The sequence below is a fragment of the Drosophila ficusphila genome, unplaced genomic scaffold (assembly GCF_018152265.1).
Source record: "Drosophila ficusphila isolate 14025-0441.05 unplaced genomic scaffold, ASM1815226v1 contig_414, whole genome shotgun sequence".
In the NCBI taxonomy this organism is placed as follows: Eukaryota; Metazoa; Arthropoda; class Insecta; order Diptera; family Drosophilidae; genus Drosophila; species Drosophila ficusphila.
The window spans coordinates 2,738,373-2,754,301 of record NW_025064328.1 but is presented as its reverse complement, the minus strand read 5'-3'; the positions used below and the strand labels follow the sequence as shown (position 1 = coordinate 2,754,301).

Below are 15,929 nucleotides of genomic sequence, written 5' to 3'. Positions count from 1 at the left end.
TATACTCTACTCTGTTCAGCTTGAATCGCCGAGACTGAAATGAGTAAACTCCGCTCGTTAAGCTCCCATCTGCCATCTACCATCTACCGTCTCCTGTTTTGCCACCTAGCCACCTTGCTGGCTTGTAGCCACAAATCGTAGGGCTCGAAGACGATCTCCCCAACCACCGGAGGCCTTGGCATGATGGATGACAATAAACAAGACAAGCGGGCACAATTGTTTGCCGGCCTCGCCGACTCGACTCGACTCGACTCGCTCTTCATCACCATTGTCCCTCAGCAAAGTCTGTACTTAGCGGGTCTGTTGGCATTTCCCCGACCGAGACAATAGTGGTTTATCCAGCCAGTCTTCAGCAGCTTTAAGGCCTCTGTGTTGACACCAACCGGAATTAGAGACCAACACTAGGCAGTCTCTATCAAAAGGTGTATTTGGATTGGTGGTTTGATATGGATTCGACTTGATGCAGAGATTCTGTCTGATTTCAGTATTACATTTTGTTAATTTCGGAACGTAAGTAATAAAAGATAATAAAGCAATCAACTAGCCCTCGTCCTGGGACTCCATCTCCACGTCTCCGGAAGCATGTCCTTTAAAATGGCTACCTATTTGTCTTTCTTTTCTTCACAATTCTGCTCGTTTAATTTTTTTTTTACTTCTTCGCATCTCTTCTTAAAATCAGCAAGTTCACACTCTTTCTTTATCTCTTCTGGACAGTTCTTCTTCTCCTCGGCCGCTAGACAATTCTTCAACTGCTCGGCCTTCAAGCACTTATTCTTAACTTCTTCTGCTTCACATTTCTTCTTGGCCGCAGCTTCTTCGCATTTCTTCTTGGCTGCTTCTTCTTCACATTTCTTCTTGGCTGCAGCTTCTTCGCATTTCTTTTTTATTTGCTGTTTCTCGCATTTCTTTTTTGCCGCTTCCTCTTCACACTTTTTCTTGGCCGCGGCTTCTTCGCATTTCTTTTTGGCAGCTGCTTCCTCGCATTTCTTTTTGCCGCTGCCTCTTCACATTTTTTCTTTGCAGCTGCTTCTTCGCATTTCTTCTTAGCAGCTTCTTCCTCACATTTCTTTTTCTTCGCTGCCTCTTCGCATTTCTTTTTGGCAGCCGCTTCTTCACATTTCTTCTTAGCGGATTCATCCTCACATTTCTTTTTTTTCGCTGCCTCTTCACATTTCTTGTTAGCAGCTGCTTCTTCACATTTCTTCTTAGCGGCTTCTTCCGCACATTTCTTTTTTTTCGCTTCCTCTTCGCATTTCTTTTTGGCAGCTGCTTCTTCACATTTCTTCTTAGCGGCTTCTTCCTCACATTTCTTTTTTTTCGCTGCCTCTTCGCATTTCTTTTTGCCCGCTTCCTCTTCACATTTCTTCTTAGCGGCCTCTTCCTCGCATTTCTTTTTTGCCGCTGCCTCTTCACATTTCTTCTTGGCTGCGGACTCTTCGCATTTCTTTTTGGCAGCTGCTTCATCGCATTTCTTTTTTGCCGCTGCATCGTCACATTTTTTCTTGGCAGCTTCTTCCTCACATTTCTTTTTTTTCGCTGCTTCTTCACATTTCTTCTTGGAAGCTTCTTCCTCACATTTCTTTTTTTTCGCTGCCTCTTCGCATTTCTTTTTGGCAGCTGCTTCTTCACATTTCTTCTTAGCAGCTTCTTCCTCACATTTCTTTTTTTTCGCAGCTTCCTCACATTTCTTTTTTGTCGCTGCCTCTTCACATTTTTTCTTGGCTGCAGCTTCTTCGCATTTCTTTTTGGCAGCAGCTTCCTCGCATTTCTTTTTTTGCAGCTGCCTCTTCACATTTCTTTTTGGCAGCAGCTTCTTCGCATTTCTTTTTGGCAGCAGCTTCCTTGCATTTCTTTTCTTTCTCGGCTGCCTCACATTTCTTTTTAAACTCAGCTTCTTCGCATTTCTTTTTTTGCTCAGCTTCTTCGGCCTTCTTCTTCTGCGTGGCTTCTTCGCATTTCTTCACCCTCTCAGCCAACTCACATTTCTGCTTTTGTTCAGCTTCTTCTCGCTGCTTTTTGCAGGTGTCCTTTATTTCTTGAAGAATTCGCTTGAGCTCGTCTTCTTCCTTCTTCTTTTTCTTTTCGGCCTTACTCAAGTTGCCGGTTTCGGCTTTCTCTCTGAGTTTTGCACAGTCTAGTTTCTTTCCTTCTCTTTTCTCTTTTTCCTTCTTGGCGGCTTTTGCCTCGGCAATTTCCTTGGCGTACTTCTGCTCGCAGACCATCTTTTGGGCGTGAGCAGCACAGGCTTTCTTTATGCCAGTCAACATGCACTTGATGAGGGAATCTACGGTTTTCGGATCATCCTGGCACTTCGAAGACCTCAGTGCCTCGCAGAGTGCCTTGTATTGCTTCTTCTCGCAGTCCTTTTTCTGGGATTCCAACATGCAACTGTGCTTCAACTCATCAACGGCTTCGTCGAGATTCTTCTCGGTCGACTGCTCTTCCGCAGCAGATTCAGCTTCCTCCGCCTTTTTCTTCTGTTCCAGCATATGTTTTCGCTTCCTGGATATCCTGGAAGAATTGCATGATTTGCCAGATTCTTCTTTTGGCAAGGGCTCCAAAGCACAGTTCTCCTCTTCGAGGATTTTGCAATAACATTGGTCTTCATCTGCCTTCTTTGAAAACGATCGTTGTTGGCTAAGGCAAATGGGATCAGAAGAAGTGTTCGAAGCGGGAGCCTTTAGATGCGAAAGATATAGCAGACAGCCATTGATTTTGTCCCAACTCAAAGAGATCTTGAGCTTACGTCTCCCCTTGACTAAAACTGCCCTGGAGTTAGAGGGCCGTAGTTTAGTCGGTAGAGGAACTTCGTTCGATTTTCTATTTTTATTCGGATTACCATCGTTCTCAGGGGATTTAATACTGAACACCCTTGGTTGTCCTAGGTAAACGGATACTGAATGCAAGTTAGTGTGCGACTTCAAAAACAATCGGTTCCATCTGGGCTGCTTTAGCTGGTACGCGAGAGATCGTGAGAGATGTCGTCCCAGTGTCGCCATATCTTAACTTTTAATTAATTTAACTAATTTTTTTTTGTCCAAATCATAAAATTTTGACAATTTAGGCTTAGATGGTTGGTCTGTACTGTAAAGAGGCAGTATTTACATATTTACCTACGGCTACTTGAGATTTTTTCAGAGGATCAAAATTTTATAAAGGTTTGGAAAATTTGGTTTCATGAGACGTTAATCTGTTAAGCAGTTGAATTAATTTCAGCATTCATATTTGGACCTTACAATTAGTTAACAGATTTTGTCAGCGAAAACCTTCGGGGGCTTAAAGTTTCTTGGCCCAATTTCTCGCGAAAGTAGGCTCTGATTTGGATTTTCTCTGGCTGTTTCCCCACCTGGCCGCGGCTGGCCGACATAATAAAGCAATTAAAGTTTTACACACCGCACACACCCGCTTCACATTTTCGCCGCTCGCATCAACAATGAAACGAGCATTTCCCCCGTACACATGTGCGCAATTAAAATGTAAACGTGTCAAACACATGGCAGACTGCTCGGGCAGAGCTTTCGCTTAAAAATTAACACCGACACAGTCGAACAAGTTGCAGAAATTAATGACAACATAAAGGAATTTAAATACGCAATGAGCTCAGTGGGCGGTTGGGCGGTTGGGTTGGATTTTTTGAAAGGTGGCACGTTACAAGGGGGGCACACACTCGTAATTGCGGTGCAAGTTCGAAATGCCAGTGTGTATGTGTGGGAGTGTGTGAGTGTGCGGCAGAAAGTTAAAGCACACTTATGTGCGACAGTGTTGCCAGGTAGGCCAACTCAACTCAACTCGACGAACTCGAACTCACCTGTCTGCTGTTGTCTGCTTGGCGGCGCATGAAGTGAAAATTAATTTCTAAATGCGGGAAATTAACAAATTACAAACAACGCAATGAGGGGGAGGAATGGGTTGGCAGGCGGAAGTAGACATGCCATAATTCACCCGCACACACACACACACACATACACGCGCGCGCTGGAGGATTCTGTATAGACTGCAAAGTTCGCAGAGCAACTTCCTTGTAGGATGGAGGGGGGTGATGAGGGGGTACTGCAAGGTGTTGAAGCACAGGTGAGGCACATTGTCTTGCCTGAAGCCTTAGCCACCCCGCATTCTTCTGGCCGCACTTCAACTCACAAACATTCGCGCCGCTGACAGTTGACAGGTTTGCTAATTTCAAGCAGTCCCCCGAAAATGAAGTTAGCGTCTGTCAGCAGCGTTTTCTTCAGTATGATAACGGTGTTACCCCCCAAACCCCCTCCCCACCCAGAAAAGCCCAAACCCCTACCCCCAGCTGACAACCCCTTCGTTTTCACACCTTTTACAGCCACAGACGCGCTGCGGTCGCGCTTTTAACATTTAATTAAGTTGTGCTCGATTTTATGTTCGACAAAAGTGTTTGTCTGCCGATGGCTCTTTCCCCGCCGGGATGTGTGTGCGGGTGTGCGTGTGTAACTATGTCGTGGTTGTGGCTCTGCTGCGTTGTTGTCATTTCTGAGGTTTGTGCAAAGATTGGAAAATTGTTGACGCCGGCAAGGCGAGCTTTTCCATCATGCCTCTTCTACCCGCTCGTGCAACATGCCTTCTTGCCACTTAGCAAACGAGACCACAACTGTTTTAAATCGTCAACTAAATGCTTTCGGGATTAATATTTAAATAATTCAATTAATGGAATTCCTATAAAAAACAAATTCAATAAAATTCAGGTATTTATGTTAGTTTTTTGGTCATTAAAGCCAAATATTTTATAGACTAAATAATGAAAAAACTTTAAAGCTCAATAAATGCTATTATCGATTAAATTAAAACATCAAAAATAACGCATACGTTTATTTTTTAAGCATAAAAATAACATGTTAAACCCATTTCTTTACTACAGAGCTTAACTGGCTCTACTTTTTTTTAACAACAGAGTGTTCTTTCCTTTTGCTTTAAATATTTAAAAATCAGCACATTTTAGTTGATTGTCTTACCTCAACTTAGAACAGAATTCTACAGTAATTAACAAAACCTAGTTTAATTGTTTTCAAAAAGTGTGTTGCTGATTTAAGTCATGTTCTCCAGATTTGCTGGCTTTCTGCTTTCACGGTTGTCCGGTCCATAGCGCCGACAACTCTTGACCATGATGTTCAAATTCAAGCTAAAAGTAAGGGTGCAGCCAAGAAAAAAGGTTGCAAATCTTTAGTTGCCGTTGAACAAGTCGAAGGCAAAAGTAATGGGAAAGTCAACGGAGAAGTAGAAGGCCATGGGGTAGATGTTAGATGTTGGAGTAGAGTAGAAAAGAGTAGAGAGTCAGAAAAATCTGTCTTAAGTCAGTGATGCAGAAGAACTTCAAGAATTATGAGCTGAAGCTTCACCACGAGCGGCAGCGAACTCAAAGAGAGTTCGGTAAAAATTGTTCTTGAAGCCAGCAAGATTTTTCTTTTTTTTTTTATGTTGTCATGAAATTTCTTTCATTTGGCTCAGTTTTATATTAAAATCTTCTGTGGCGTAAACTTGGCCTTAGTTTTTATTGACAACCATCCAAATTTGATCAGCAATCACAGCGCCCTGAAGGATTCAACCGCAGCACTCGTGGTCCTTGGGATGTTTCGCAGATATCTAAGTTCGCAGCTACATCGCATGTTTGTCTGTCCAGGAAATAGTCCTTTTATCCGAACCTGGCCAAGAAACAAGAGCCATGACTCCTACTCCAATTTTTTTAAACGGCAGCCATCGCTTACCTCCTTTCTATTCGATCCTCCGATGTCCTGGGACATTCCCACCAGCGATCTGAGCAAATCGGATGCTTCACCTTCGATTAAACAAGTCCATCAAAAAGTTTGTATTTTGGGCAAATATCGAAATCTTAATGGTAGTGATTATAGTCAGCCTAGTGATGTATCTCAAATAAATCAAAAATGTCGGCACTACCACAAGGGAACTGACAGCGAAGATATCCATTCGAATCCGAGAAAGTGCAGTAAACGTCGCAAAAAACCTCGAACAGTAAATCGAAGATGCGAAAGTGAAGTCAGCGAACGTTTGGTGGAACTAATGAGCAAAGGTGTTGACGGAGTTAAGAGAACACATACGAATAAAAATGAAATGAAAGTTCATATAAAGAAGCCCAAATGTGAAGTACCAGAGTACAAATGTGAAGTACCCGAGTACAAATGTGAAGTACCCGAGTACAAATGTAAAGAACCCGAGTACAAGTGTGAAGTACCCGAGTACAAATGTAAAGTACCTCCAAAAAAACTCTGTTTAGAGGACGCCGACGTCGATTTCCCTGAGTACGAGGAGCCCAAGAATCCAATTAGGAGTTTGGTAACCACGCTCATGGAAAAGGGTCGAAAAGTGAGACAACAGCTTCAAGAGGGCAAGGAAGCTGACTTGATGAGAATTCAGCCGGAAAACGACGATAACATAAAGCGGTATCGGAGTAAATATAAAGACAGTGTGCATTTAAAATCAAAGCATCGGAAAGCAAAGGCTAAACATAATGGCAGCGATGTAAATCAGAACGATTTTTCCGATAACACTCCAATTTTCCCAAAGCCAGAAACGAATTTTTTATGTGACGAAGTTCCTATTAATTCAGGTTCAGTATCCATTGATGTTGGTCAAGCAAGTGTACCATCATTCGTACAGGAAAAGTCCATAACACCAATTTCTCTAGAAATACTGAAAAGCCGTGAGGAGAAGCTGATTAATCATGCTAGAGAAGAAACCAATTGTCGTCTGCAGTCTTCTAAAACAACCATTGAAGCGGATCCCAACCATCCCACCAACAGTTTCGAAAATAACAGAAAGACACAAATTAGCTTACCTTCGGCTGAACAAGAACAAAGTATCCAAAGTCCCTGCTCTCAAAAAGAACTAGAAGCCAATAGCAAGAAGAACCTTAAAATGCTTGATCCATTTTTTGACTATCAAGCCACAGAAGACCAAAAATCCGCAGGCTTTTATGAAGTATTCAAGAAAAAGAATCACAAACATTTGTGGGATCATCCTGAAGCGGATTTTAAACAGAATAAAAGCAGTACGATTCGTAACCCCAAGTCCTCTTCCTGCGATGAAACAAAAAGTGATCTGAAAGAACCGAAAACAGTATATATTTCAGACATGAAATTATTAAATACATGTTCAGATCCTCTATTTTCAGACAAACAACCACGATCGTGCCTCGGCCAAGACAATTTGCAGAGCCTTATCAAAAATGAAATTCATAAGAATTTGTGGGATCTCCCGGCGAAAGAATCGAACAAAATGAATAACACGCTTGCAAAAAGAAAACATTCGTTTGCAGCTTGTGTGCAAACATCAGACGAAATAGACAAATTGAAATTTCGAATAGCAGAAATGATGGCTAAGTGCATGTACCTTGTGGAAAAGAAAATGGAACAGGAATCAAAATGCAATGACGACTGCGAGGAGACAAAGGAGGACATTGACGAAAAAGTCACGAAGATAGTTGAAGAATTCTGGTGTCACTATCTAAAATATAGGGATGAAAAAAATAAGCATACTTGTAAGCCAAAGTGCAAAGACGAGAAAGATTCAGAACTTTCAATAACAAAGCAGGTCGATACTATTATTAAGCAGTGTGAACGCATTAAAAAAACTTTTGACCAGCTTAAAAAAGATACCACTGACGACAACATGAACAACGATTGCGATGAAGATGATTTCAAGTTAAAATCTTCAAAAAAAGATCTAAAACAGCAATCTCAGGGTGAAGAACAAAGAAGTAAGTGCCAAATAGAACAGAAACGTCTTAATGAAGAAAAATGCTTAGAAGACATTAGAGAAAACATAAAACTTACGTTAAACCATTTACAAGAAAAGCTAGCAGAAGAAAAACTAAAGTTTAAATGTAGGATCAATGATCAAGACGACGAACTTATAAATAATAAAATTCAAGAATTGAAGAAATATTGCAGCGAAGAAAATTTAAAAGAAAATTGCGATAAAGAAGACTTAAGAAAGAAATGTGCTGAAGAAAATTTAAGGAAGAAATGTGCAGAAGAAAACCTGAAGAAGAAATGTGCAGAAGAAGACTTGAAAAAGAAATGTGCAGAAGAAGACTTGAAGAAAAAATGTGCTGAAGAGGAGCTCAAGAAGAAATGTGCAGAAGAAGACTTCAAGAAGAAATGTGCAGAAGAAGACTTCAAGAAGAAATGTGCTGAAGAAGAGCTCAAGAAGAAATGTGCAGAAGAAGACCTCAAGAAGAAATGTGCGGAACAAGACTTAAAAGATAAATGTGAGAAAGAAAAATTTAAAGAAAAATGTGTTGAGCTAAAATTAGCAGAGAAACGCGCAGAAGAAGAATTAAGAATAAAATGTGCAGAACAAGAATTAAAGGACAAATGTCTTGAGCAAGAATTAGAAGAAAAATGCGCAGCAGAAGAATTAAAGCAGATATGTGCTAAAATGGAACTAGAGAGCAAATGTGCATATGAAGAATTACGGAAGAAATGCGCTGAAGAGGAGCTTAAAGAAAGATGTGCCAGGGATGAACAGAAAAGGAAATGCGTAGAGTCATCTCTGAGAAAGAGATGTGCAGAATTCGCATTAAAAAAGCAGTGTGAAGAAGAAAAGAAAAGAATACTTGCAGAAAAGAATACTAAGGAGTTCCCTTGTGAATCCTTAGATAGCCCAGACGAATATGCTGCTGATGAGCCCAAGAAAAAGCCTACAGGAAAAGGTTACCCAAAAAATGAAACAAAAAAGATCGGTACGCTTGAAAAACTAAAGGGAAAGGTTGGCTTTTTGGGAAAACCTCCTAAACGTAAAAATCATTCAGATAAAGGGCTATCTGATACGTCGTTTGACAAATTTACTGTAGCTGAACTTGAGAAATGGAATGTGGCTCTCGATCGACGAAAGAAATTTGTGGAGGAGGAAATCAAAAAGTGGAGTAAGAAGAATGAGATAAAAAAATGGCTTAATAGACGACTTTATTGTGAACCCATTAAACAGATAAGAATCAGGAGCTCTGGTGAGTTCAACGATTTTAAGGCAATGCAAGTGAAGTCTGAAGGTTTGAGTGTATTCCTAAGATCTGCCCTTTCAAAGCCCAGGCGAAGACACCTTCGATGTTTGGAGGACGACCTTCGTAATTCTTTACCTCAAAAGGAACCGATTTACCAATGGAAGTTCTTCAATCTTTGGAAGTGGCCTTTACTTTCGGGGTTTGCCTCTAATTATAACCCAACCTCACGACGAACTCCTTTGCTGGAAAACTTCTGCCTGAAAAGACTGCTGCCCGACCTGAAGCCACTGAGTATCAACGATACCATGGGGGTTTACTGGCTCAACAGACTAACTTCTTTTAACCCTTTCGGCAGACGGTGCTACAAAAGGGACGAACTGAAGAAAAGCTCGTCCTTTTTGTGGCCCTTTTCTGCCATTGGTAAAAGGAATTACAATGATGAGTCATAGTAGGAAATCCAACCAGAAAAAAGAAAGCGGAAAAATCCTGATGAGGCGAGACTGTGTGATGATGCTGGCTCTTAATAAATAATTCAAATGTAAACTACTAATAGTTGACAAAAAATAAAACCCCTACAGAATATAAGCCATAGAAATACAGACACCATATGAATAAATCTCATTCAATCAAATTTAAACATATCTTGAAAAAACATTTGGAGAGCCTACATGGGGGAAATGGATACTCGTTTTCTAATATTGCCTCATGAATAAACATAACGATTGCGCACATACTATACGTATGCCTTGTATTTACTTTCGAACATCTCTCTTCAAAGCAAACAAAATGGACAGCTCACAATATTGATTGCTGTGTTGTTTTACTGATGAAATAATGAATTTGCCACCGCACCGAGCCACGGACATCGGATAATATGCTCAATGTCTGTCATTGCCTTGGTTATGAATTTTCCGACATGATAGCGAAACTTATCGGGGGCATCGGCATCGGCTTCGGCATCGAGGCAAAACCAGCTTGAGGTGATGGCCTTGTGTTTGATCAGAAGGGACATGGGAATGGCAGGACGTCGCTTATTTGGTTTTCATTTCGTATTGATTGTCAGTTAGTCCTGTCTTCCCCATGGCCAAAGCAAATTTGCAGACGCCTGTGACCCATCATCAACAGCCATCCGTTTAAATTATTAACGTATGAGTAATTTTTATGACATATAAACAAAAGTCGGAGCTGGGTGGTCTGAGATCCTTGTTGTTTTGGCTACTGCCTTCCATCCTGCTGCCCGTTTTTGCTATATGTCATGTGTCGCCGCTCGTCTCGTTTCGGGTTTTCCATTTCCCAGACGACCGACCGAGTCCCATGTGGCGCTTTTAGGGAGTGGTTTTTGTGTGCGACAAATGAGTTGTGTGTAATTAAGTTCGGGATGCTCGCAAAACAGACTCCACGTTGCCCGGGGAATTCAACCCGAAAATGGAACTGATAATCTGACTCCTCTGATGCCCTTGCTTAAGCTATTTTTACCTGACCATCCAATTCAAACTTTAATTAACGCTTTACGTATTTTTTTTTGTTCTCTTTTTAGGTAAGTGCCTTCCTGCCTTTTGCGTAAGTCCAAGAACCAAACTCAATCACTACTAATCATGGCAAAGAGCCGCCCACTGCCGCAAAACTTTCGGTCAAAGCCGGAGCCTTTAATTTGAAAACTTTGGCATATCCAAAAATAAAATTTTTGTATATATATTTGTATATATAGATGTGCGAGTGGAGTCCACACAAAACCAGGGACCAAACAATTCGAACACTGCATTCCACGCAATGGCCGGGCCAAAAATCAAAGCATATTTTCCGGCGTGCCCGACGCAACCGCTAGACTCCGTCCGGCAAATCCATTCCGGCCCGGCCGGCCGGCCACATAGTTTAAACAAACTTTTTTGTTTGAAAGCGTAGAGCGTGCAGCGCGCGCAAAAAAAAATAATCATGAAAAAAGGCAGAGTCCACTATTACATTAAAACAGAAAAATAATTGCAAAAATTTCTCTTCAACTTTTTCAACTTTCTCTGCGTTTGGCCGGCACTCTTTTTTTCTGCCGCGCCTCTTGTTGTTTTTTTTTTTGTGTGTTTTTCGGTCTCGAATGGCAGGCAAATTTCTGTTGCCATTTGCCACGCCTCAATGGCGAACTTTAAAACGCGCTGACGACGCTCATTACAACTAATAATGTTAATAATCATTAAAGAGAGGAATTCCAAAAATATTCAGGGTTTGGAAGCCGCAGGGGCAGTGGGTCCCAAGATTTCTCTTTTTCTGGCACTCAAATTGCAAAAATTAAAATACTTTCACAAACTAATTAAAATTGTGTTGCACACTTTGGGGGCCAAGCAGTTGGTCGTCCCTTTTTTGTGAGAGTTTCCTAAGCCTTTTCCCTCGACACAAAGAAATTAGCCAGGCTACCGAGACTTCGATGTTCGACTTCAGCATCGCATCGATTATTGTGGCTGGTTTAATGGTCCCCCCGCTCCAGTTGAAAACTTTTGCCATTTTTCTTTCTGTTTCCCTTGGGGATGAGCGGGCAGCTCAATTGCAGCTTTCCGGGTCTTCAAATATCAACATTGCCCGGCTCTTAAAGACGCCGGAATTAAATTCCGGCCGTGAAACCCAATTATCCATCGGCTGACAACGGGTTTTCACATCACTTGGCTGGCTCAAAAGTTACAGCATTTTCCTCGGGCCCACAGCGAGCGGTGTCTCCTGCGGATTATGTGGGATATTCGTAGGCCCGCCAGGCTGTCACACTCGCAGGATGCATTGAATTTACGGACAGATGAGAGGGCCGAAAAGGGAGCTTTCTGAAAGGGGGCTGCCTGGGCTTGCTGGGCTGGCTGGGCTGAGCTGAGCTGGTAGCAAACATCAAACGCGTTAAGCAACTCGAAAGCTCAGCCGAGTGCATGAAATGCGTCGCTTGCCCCGCACTAGAACGCCATTCAACACGCCACGACTTTTGCAGCCAAAGCAAATCAAAAGGAAATAATGGCGCACTGGCACGAAACGACGGGGTATCGGGAATCGGGGAAGATGACAGCCACACAGGGAGAAAATGATGCTCGTTTAACGGCTGTCATTTATTTTATATGTGTGCACACATGGATTTAAAGTTGCTATCTGAACTTGGAAGATATGAATTTGTTTTTATGGGTTTCTGTATTCATAAAAAGTTTGCAACTAAATCACCCAAAGAATTTGTTTTCTATTTAAAGTTCAGCAGAATTTTGAACATTTTGCTTCTAAGATTATATCTTTTGATTGTTAAAATTCAATTAATTCAGTTTGGCATGTTTTAACTGATTTATCGAAAAGGTTTTAAATTTCTTACAGCTTTTTTAAGGACCCTAAATATTTACTCACTGACTTAAGGAATTATTAAATGAAAAATTTCCAAGCGAAATCAATTAAGTGATTGTTTTTCGGTCAGTGCACCACCCTCATACCCATTCGAACACTCGCTGGGTAAATGGCGCGCACGAAGTGCTCACATGCACCTGCCAGAATGCATTCGCTGCCGATTCCCTGGCGGCTGCGATGAGACCGAGGCTCTGTCCCTGCTCCTGCGAGGATCCTGCTGCTGCTACTGCTGCTGCTGCTGTTGCTGCCTGAATGCTGATGCCGATGCCGGCAATTTTCTTCTTTTTCTTCTTTATTTATTTATTTAGTGCAGAATCTGTACAGCAAATTAAAGTACTTAACAACACAGGTGTCACCAATGAGAAAAGTAAACCAAACCTCAGCATTAAGAAGAGGATTATATATAGTATTTTCTTATTGATTCCTTATCGTCTTGGCAAAGCCTTGCCTTTTGAGACGCCTCAAAGGTCTCGCTGGGAGTAGATTCCTAGCCAGTAAGCTGCGGTGTCTTTCTAATCTATCTCGGTATCGGCTTGTGTGTCTCCCAATCTGTTCTTCCACAGTGTGTAGATTTAGGTCTCTGTGAAGTGTCGTGCCACGCACATACCAGGGACAGTCAGTAATGGTACGTAGAAACCGATTCTGCAACACTTGTAACCTTTTGTAGTTCGATTTGGCTGCGATCCCCCAAATTTGAATACCATAAAGCCAGATTGGCAGGATACAGAATGCATATACTGCCCTCTTGCATCTCAGCGGCAAAGTGCTCCTTCTGTGTGTAAGCCAACGCAGTTGCTGAATCCTTTGGTTACATTTTTTGACTGTTGCTTTCAGATGTGGTCCGAACATAAGGCGCTTATCCAGTGTGATACCAAGATATTTTGCTTGCGACGGCTGTTCCAAACTGACTCCCTCTAGCTGGATTTCAGGGGTGTTAGATACAAGTCTCTTCAGTGTAAAGCAGGGGTTCGTAGTTTTTTGCGGATTGATTCTCATATTCCAACGTTTACACCAAGCAGAAAGATCCTTAAGGTATTCTTGTATTCCATTTGCTGCTTCCCTCCGACATCTGGAATTGTAGATGACTGCAATGTCATCTGCATATGTAGCAATCAAAGCTTTGGAAGGATCTATCATGTGATGTCTGTTTGGGCTTGGTATATCCACTGTATATAAAGAGTAAAGCAGCGGCCCAAGCACACTGCCCTGAGGTACTCCTGCTCTCATTCTATAGTTATCAGAGTATCTGTCCCTAACTCTGACCTTGAACTCCCGTTCTTCTAGGTAGGATCTCAGAAGACCATAGTAGGGGGCAGGTAGGAGGTTTTTGATTTTAAGCAAAAGTCCAACATGCCACACCTTATCGAAGGCTTGCTGCATATCAATGAAAACTGCGTTGGAATACTCTTTGTCATCAAAGGCCTGCAAAATATGTTTCACCAATCTATGCACTTGTTCCACAGTGCCGTGTCCTCTTCGAAAACCAAATTGGTGGTCTGGCAAGATATTGTCTCGATTCATGATAACTGCTATTCGATTGGCAATGAGTCTCTCCCACAACTTGGACAGGGACGATAAGAGGCTTATCGGACGGTAAGACTCAGGATCAGCCTCTGGCTTACCTGGCTTGTGGATCATCTGAATTGCTGCTAATTTCCATTGCTTTGGGAACACTTGAGTCCTAATAATAGCATTAAATATTAAAGCTATAAATAGAATCGCTTTTATGGGCAAGGCCTTCAACGTTACGTTGCAAATTCTATCAATTCCTGGAGCCTTATTTTTCGGTAAGGACTGGATAACTTCAGATATTTCTTCAATCCTTATAGGCTTTATTGGCAACGACATCTGCAGAGGCGTCTCCAAAGTTTGATGGGTCTCGCTAACCTGAACTGTCGACGCAAAGCTATACGGAGTGAAGCGTTCTTCTAGATGTAGACCGAAAGCATTGGCCTGCTCCACTTCATTTTTTGCGAGCTCACCACTGGGACACCGAACAGGAACCTGTCTAAGGGGCTGGCGCTTAAGCGATTTTGTACATTTCCACAGTGAATAATTTGCATCCACCGTGTAGTCCATGGAAGACAATTTATGCTCAAAAAAATCGCTTCGAAGTCTCCTTAAAAGGGTTCGAAGTTGCATTGCAGCTCTGTACCACAAAATACGGTCTTCAGGATCTTGAGAACGAATTGCTCTTCTTCGAAGGCGCCTTTTTGTTACAATTAGCGCCTTGGCTTCCCTTGTGAGAACAACACCATAATTGATAGGACGATAATCCGGTTCCAAAGGCGTCGAAGCAGAAGCAGCCATATAAATATTATTAGTTAGAGTGTCAACTGCATTCTCAATGTCTTGTCGTGAGTCCAGAGCAGAATTTAGTTGAAAGGAGTTATCAAGAATTTGTTTGAAAGAAGTGAGATCAGTCCGACTTGTTATTAACCGAGGGCTTCGGGTGATATTGGAACCATTTGTTAGTAGATTAACAATAAGGGCAATGTGATCAGACTCCAAGTCCCAGTTTTGGCAGATATTGATTTGAGAATCCATAATTCCGTGGTATAAAGCAAAATCGATGCAAGTAGCAGTGTGGCTAGGAACATATGGGTATCTCGTTGGTGAACCAGTGGCAAGTATTTTGGACCCTCTGGCTGAAATCGATTCAACCAGCTCACGGCCTCTGGGTGAATTGTAGGTGTCACCCCACATCCAATGTCTAGCATTCCAGTCACCACCAACTATGTACCTCTGACCACAAGAAGAGAGTATATCAGTGAAATGTCTTTCTACAATTCTTTGGCCTGGAGGACAGTATATTGCGCTTACATCCACGAGTCCTAAGCCGGTCGCAACTTTAATGGAAGACAATTGAATGCTTTTCGTTTCTATAATACGTTGTGGGAAATGACTGAGAGAGCTTCTTACCAATACCGCCGCCCCACCCATTCCTTGATTATGTCGTGAAGGTTTATATGCTGGATAGAAGGAATATCCGAAAATTTTGACAACTTCACCTCGATTGAGCCTAATTTCACTTAAAAGTATAATATCAATGTTGTTGTTGTGCGCAAAGAATTCCACTTCTCTGGCTTTACCTGAAATGCCATTGACATTCCAGATAAGGATTTTGAGTGTATTCATTTTGAGGCTGAAACGTTGTTGTGAAGCACTGATTTGCCCCCAGTCCACTGCTTAATAGAATTGGCCATTTCGAAAACCATATTTTCAAGTCTTTCAAGTCGAAGGCTGTTCTGTTTGTTTTGCTTTTGTTGTTCCTGAGCAGCGCCTAAAAGCATGCAACACATGTGAGGCGCTCGTTACGGCGGAGTGTTCCCCCTACCCCTCCCCGGAGTGCGGAGCCGGAGTGCGGAGTCCGGGGAATCTGGCATCAGGAGTCGGGACCTTGCGCCCGTAACCGTAATGGAGCTGCAGCAGCTTGACTTCCGATGCGTGACATCTACATCCACTTCCACAACCACTTCCACCGGCTGGCTAAATAGTTTGATTAAGCAAATTTATGGCTGCGCGCTCTCAGGCGCATTTAATGGTAGCTGAAAGGAGCAAACAGAACCCAATCAATCATCGGAATCGCAGGTTGCACATT

The 15,929-nt window shown here is 42.2% G+C and overlaps 3 protein-coding genes and 1 long non-coding RNA gene across 6 annotated transcripts in view; 2 read left to right on the top strand and 2 right to left on the bottom strand.

Annotated features, from left to right (window-relative positions):
* LOC108094853 (irregular chiasm C-roughest protein) overlaps positions 1-15,929 on the top strand; it is a 123,977-nt gene that overhangs the window by 38,168 nt on the left and 69,880 nt on the right. The gene's annotated exons all lie outside the window — the stretch shown is intronic.
* On the bottom strand, positions 410-3,064 carry LOC108094855 (axoneme-associated protein mst101(2)). Its single transcript, XM_043208327.1, has 3 exons — positions 1,978-3,064; positions 1,049-1,784; positions 410-725 (listed from the first exon to the last, which is right to left on the bottom strand). Exons 1-3 carry the CDS (start codon positions 2,997-2,999, stop codon positions 603-605), a joined length of 1,881 nt encoding a protein of 626 aa, XP_043064262.1. The 5' UTR covers positions 3,000-3,064; the 3' UTR covers positions 410-602.
* Positions 5,492-5,839, bottom strand: LOC108094858. The gene is made up of 2 exons (XR_001771582.1): positions 5,724-5,839; positions 5,492-5,660 (listed from the first exon to the last, which is right to left on the bottom strand). It is a non-coding gene; the product is annotated as an uncharacterized LOC108094858 (long non-coding RNA).
* On the top strand, positions 8,730-9,608 carry LOC108094857. Its single transcript, XM_017195666.2, has 2 exons — positions 8,730-8,902; positions 8,965-9,608. Exons 1-2 carry the CDS (start codon positions 8,849-8,851, stop codon positions 9,424-9,426), a joined length of 516 nt encoding a protein of 171 aa, XP_017051155.1. The 5' UTR covers positions 8,730-8,848; the 3' UTR covers positions 9,427-9,608.

Bases quoted from the DNA above. Each gene is read 5' to 3' on its own strand.
- LOC108094855 (XM_043208327.1), bottom strand. From the start codon at position 2,999: ATGGCGACACTGGGACGACATCTCTCACGATCTCTCGCGTACCAGCTA. The intron at 1,785-1,977 runs GTTGGCTGAGAG...AAATGTGAAGAG, and splicing joins GAACAAAAGCAGAAATGTGA to GCAGCTGCAAAAAAAGAAAT. The intron at 726-1,048 runs GCTAAGAAGAAA...CTAGCGGCCGAG, and splicing joins AGAAATGTGAGGAAGAAGCT to GAGAAGAAGAACTGTCCAGA.
- LOC108094857 (XM_017195666.2), top strand. From the start codon at position 8,849: ATGTGGCTCTCGATCGACGAAAGAAATTTGTGGAGGAGGAAATCAAAA. The intron at 8,903-8,964 runs GTAAGAAGAATG...CCCATTAAACAG, and splicing joins GGAGGAAATCAAAAAGTGGA to ATAAGAATCAGGAGCTCTGG.